This window comes from Sinocyclocheilus anshuiensis, unplaced genomic scaffold, assembly GCF_001515605.1.
Source record: "Sinocyclocheilus anshuiensis isolate Anshui unplaced genomic scaffold, SAMN03320099.WGS_v1.1 scaffold1717, whole genome shotgun sequence".
NCBI lineage: Eukaryota > Metazoa > Chordata > Actinopteri > Cypriniformes > Cyprinidae > Sinocyclocheilus > Sinocyclocheilus anshuiensis.
Window position 1 is genome coordinate 45,850 of NW_015539928.1, and position 3,893 is coordinate 49,742.

Sequence of the window (3,893 nt, forward strand, 5' to 3'; positions counted from 1 at the left end):
GGGGTATAGAGGAGAAACAATAATGTACAGTATGTGGAAAATAATGTGTTTTTTGAACCTTAAACCGCATAAACACATTTCATTACACCAAATACACAAAATAACGTTCTTTTTAGCAACGTCATATGACCCCTTTAACCAACATGTTTAATGTTTAATGTAATGTGCATTGATTCATGCTCCGCTACTTATTTACTTTATATCATATGTAGTAAATTTGCAGATAAATAACTTAAACAAAAGCTATTTTAATAAATAAATAGGTTTACTTTAGGCTAAAACATGTCACAATCAAATTGCAGATGATTAGCTACAAGGGTAGCTAACTTGACCGACTTGAATAATTTGACCTACTGACCTTTTATTTTAAAACATCAGGATCTTCAGGACTAGAATTTTCAGAAGCTCATGCTCTGATAATTGGAGTGATTGCAGCACTGAGTGTCACATTTCTGCTCATGTTCTTACTGGCCCTGCTGTGGTGCTGCAAACACAACAAAGGTTCATGGTTCATCTCAAAATCAGCATAGACTACTTATATAGACTGTCTTAACTATAATTACCTTTGGAAGTGTTTTGTGTTTTAAGATAATTTTATATAAATATATATCATAATCTGAGGGCAGGAAAGCTGTTTATGAATCATTCCTGAGGTTTCTCTGTGTTTGAGTAGGTGCATGATCTCAGTCTCCCTCTACTGAGCATCAGCTGCAAAACATCAGTCAGACATCAGAACAGAAGAAGAGTGGACAAACACCACCGCGGAGAGAGATAAGATAAGTGGTCCTCTGTAATGGAGAAAGCACACTTTTCTTGGCCGTAAAGTTTAGCCGTAACCCCAGCTCTTTCATATGGGCAAGGACGACATCTCGATCCCGAACCGCCATCTGCTCTGACTGAGCTAAAATCAACCAGTCGTTGATGTAGTTCAGTATGCTGATGCCCTGGAGTCGCAACGGAGCCAAGGCAGCATCCACACACTTGGTGAAAGTGCGGTATGAGAGTGACAGGCCGAACGGAAGAAACCAATACTGGTATGCTTTGCCCCCGAAAGCAAACCTCAGGAACTTCCTGTGTTGAGGAAGGATGGATACTTGAAAGTATGCGTCCTTGAGATCTATCGTGACAAACCAGTCCTCGGACCTGATCTGAGACACGATCTGTTTGATAGTGAGCATCTTGAACCGAAACCATTTGATAGCATGGTTCAATAGATGCAGATCTATGATCGGACACAACCCTCCATCCTTCTTCAGAACGATGAAGTAGCGGCTGTAGAACCCGAACTCTCTGTCGAGAGGAGGGACCATCTCGATGGCCTCCTTCCTCAAGAGAGTATTTACTTCTTGTTCTAATACCAGAGCCTGCTCAGGGCCCACTAGTTTAGGAATGACCCCGTTGAAGCGAGGTGGACGAGAACCAAACTGAATTCTGTAACCTCTTTCTACAGTCTGCAGGACCCATTGTGAGACATTTGCCAGAAGGTTCCACGCTGTCAGAAAGTCTACTAAGGGAACCAGTCTCTCGAGACTGGCCTCTGGTGTCACTAGAGGAGCCACCTGGGTGCCCTGAAGTGGACCAACCTGACTGCTCTAGTGCCCTCAAGCTTTCCCATGTCGTACCGTCAACAGGCAGCAGCTGGGAAATTCGCTCGTCGGAGCTCACTGAGCCCTGAAGCACCAGGGGTGGCAGGGGTATCAGTGAATCTCCCTGAGGGCACTGAGGAGGATCGGGCACCATATACTGAGGTGTGTACCTCTCCTCCCTAGGGGGCGCTGCCCTCAGGGCCCTGATGATGGTTGCGTCAGGGCCGCTCGGTCGAGGCCTTCTTAGTCAGAATAACGGTCCGCAGATCCGCTTTCTGCTTCGAAGACCCCGACCGAGAGCATCGCCCCGACCCCTGCTCTTTCTGTGGGTTGCGGCGATCTGCTTCTGGGTCTGGCAGTATGAGGAGCTAGACAGCCGGGGCTCCTCCCGCTCAGTAGCCCCGCAGACCTGGGATCTTCGAGGGAGGAAGCGCTGGAATGCCGCCTCCTGAAACCTCGCAACGACAGTATCGACTGCACCAACGAAGAGGCCAGAAGGTGATAGCAGGGCATCCAGGAGGAAGAATCTGTCCTTATCTTGTAAATCGGACAGATTCAACCACAGGTGTCACTCTGTAGCCACCAGCGCTGCTATGGAGCGGCTGATGGCTCTGGCCGTTTCCTTGGTGGCCCAAAGTGACAGGTCTGTGGCCCGACGTAGTTTAGCAACTATGTCGGATTCCTCATCTCCCCTCTCATCCAGGTCTTTTAGCAGGACGGCCTGGTACACCTGTAAGCTTCGGGGCCTTCAGGGACGATGCTGAGGATGGGGAGAGATAGCTCGCGAGCCTCTGCTCCACTGCCGACATCGCCCCATATCCTTTCTCATTCAGTCCCATATTGTTGGAATAATAAGAGACGGAAGGGCTGAAGAGTCGGGACGAATATGGTTTCTCCCACGATCTTGAAACCTCAGAATGAAGATCGGGGAAAAACGGAAGGCCCTGTCGTGAAGGCTGTGATCTGGCTTTCAGGAAACACTCGTCCAGTTTACTTTTGGGACGAGCGTCCTGTTTCTCGGCTGGCCATTCGATGTTCAGTTTGGCTACAGCGCGGGTCACAAGCTCCACAAGCTCCTCATACGCGAGGGACTGTGGTAACGAGTCCACAGTCTCCTCTGTGTCGACGCTTATCACGTCAGCTTCCTCGGAGGAAGACAGATAAAGCTTATGGTTTTCTCTCCAGGAGGAAGAAACCACGGAGCGGGCTTCCGATACCTGAGAGGGAGCTGTGGATGTAGCCGGTGAGGACCGAGATAAGGACGAGCCCGTCTCGGATCCCTCTGCTAAATCCACTTGCGATCCCCAGGATAACAGCTGCCGCTGTGCCTCGGCAACAGGGGGCCGGACCCAGCAGAATCGCGAAACTGGCAGCTTTCATCGAAGACGACCACACCATATGACCACGTATTTTGACATTAAATAAACAAAATCGCTGGTAAATAAAAACACACCTTAGTATTGACATTTTTTTTTTTTACTTATTTCAAATATTTGCAATGATATTCGCATCAGTGTATATATCTATGTGTATATATACTGTATATATATAGCCTACTTCAGGATCGATACGCCCATCCCTACGAAGAATCAGAATATTTGTTGATTTTTTGACAGAGAACGTTTCAAAATTCTATTGAAACGAAGCTTTTATCTGTATTTCGGTTACTTTTAATTTCTTTATTCGATTAATTATTTTTCTCCCTCTCAGGATGATTCTGAATGGGAAGTTAAAATACCTTCAGAGGTCACAACTGATGCAAATATCAAGTACAGGTACAGAGATAAATCTTTATGAAATATTACATACTTGTAACATTACATAAATAATATCACATATTCTGAGAGCATCTTTATCAGTGTTATATTTGTGTTTTCAGTGTCAGCTCCTCTGAAGGGCAGCATGAATGTTCAGAGATTGGCCTCCGCTGGCGGTCTGACAGTGATGTTAGTTTGAAGTATCGGTTTGTTGACTGGAAATCACTCAGTAAAGATATTATGAAGAAATACACACCATGTGGACCTTTGATGGACATCACTGTAACCTCCGGCAAACTGGAGGAAATTCAGCTACCTCACTTTGTCTGTGTAGTGTAGCGTCTGGACCAATCAAAAACACAATTTTTCATTTGATTTAACAAATCAGTTATTCAATAGATTAACAAACGTTCACAGAAACCCTCCCCCCAATAAACATACTGGGGCCAAGTTGTCTGCGAACAAGGCCCAGGACCATGGTTACCATGGCAACCCCGACACCAGATCCATTTACGACCTAGTGGCATGTTGAGAATTACCCCCTTCTCAC

The 3,893-nt window shown here is 46.2% G+C and overlaps 1 protein-coding gene across 1 annotated transcript in view; it reads left to right on the forward strand.

The window, feature by feature from the left end:
- The window catches only part of LOC107686744 (low affinity immunoglobulin gamma Fc region receptor II-like), a 4,038-nt gene extending 1,050 nt beyond the window's left edge, over positions 1-2,988 (forward strand). The window contains 4 exon segments of the mRNA XM_016483840.1: positions 379-481; positions 1,983-2,084; positions 2,152-2,318; positions 2,903-2,988. Of these exon segments, the coding sequence (XP_016339326.1) occupies positions 379-481; positions 1,983-2,084; positions 2,152-2,318; positions 2,903-2,988 (458 nt within the window).
- Positions 2,989-3,893: the final 905 nt, after the last annotated feature.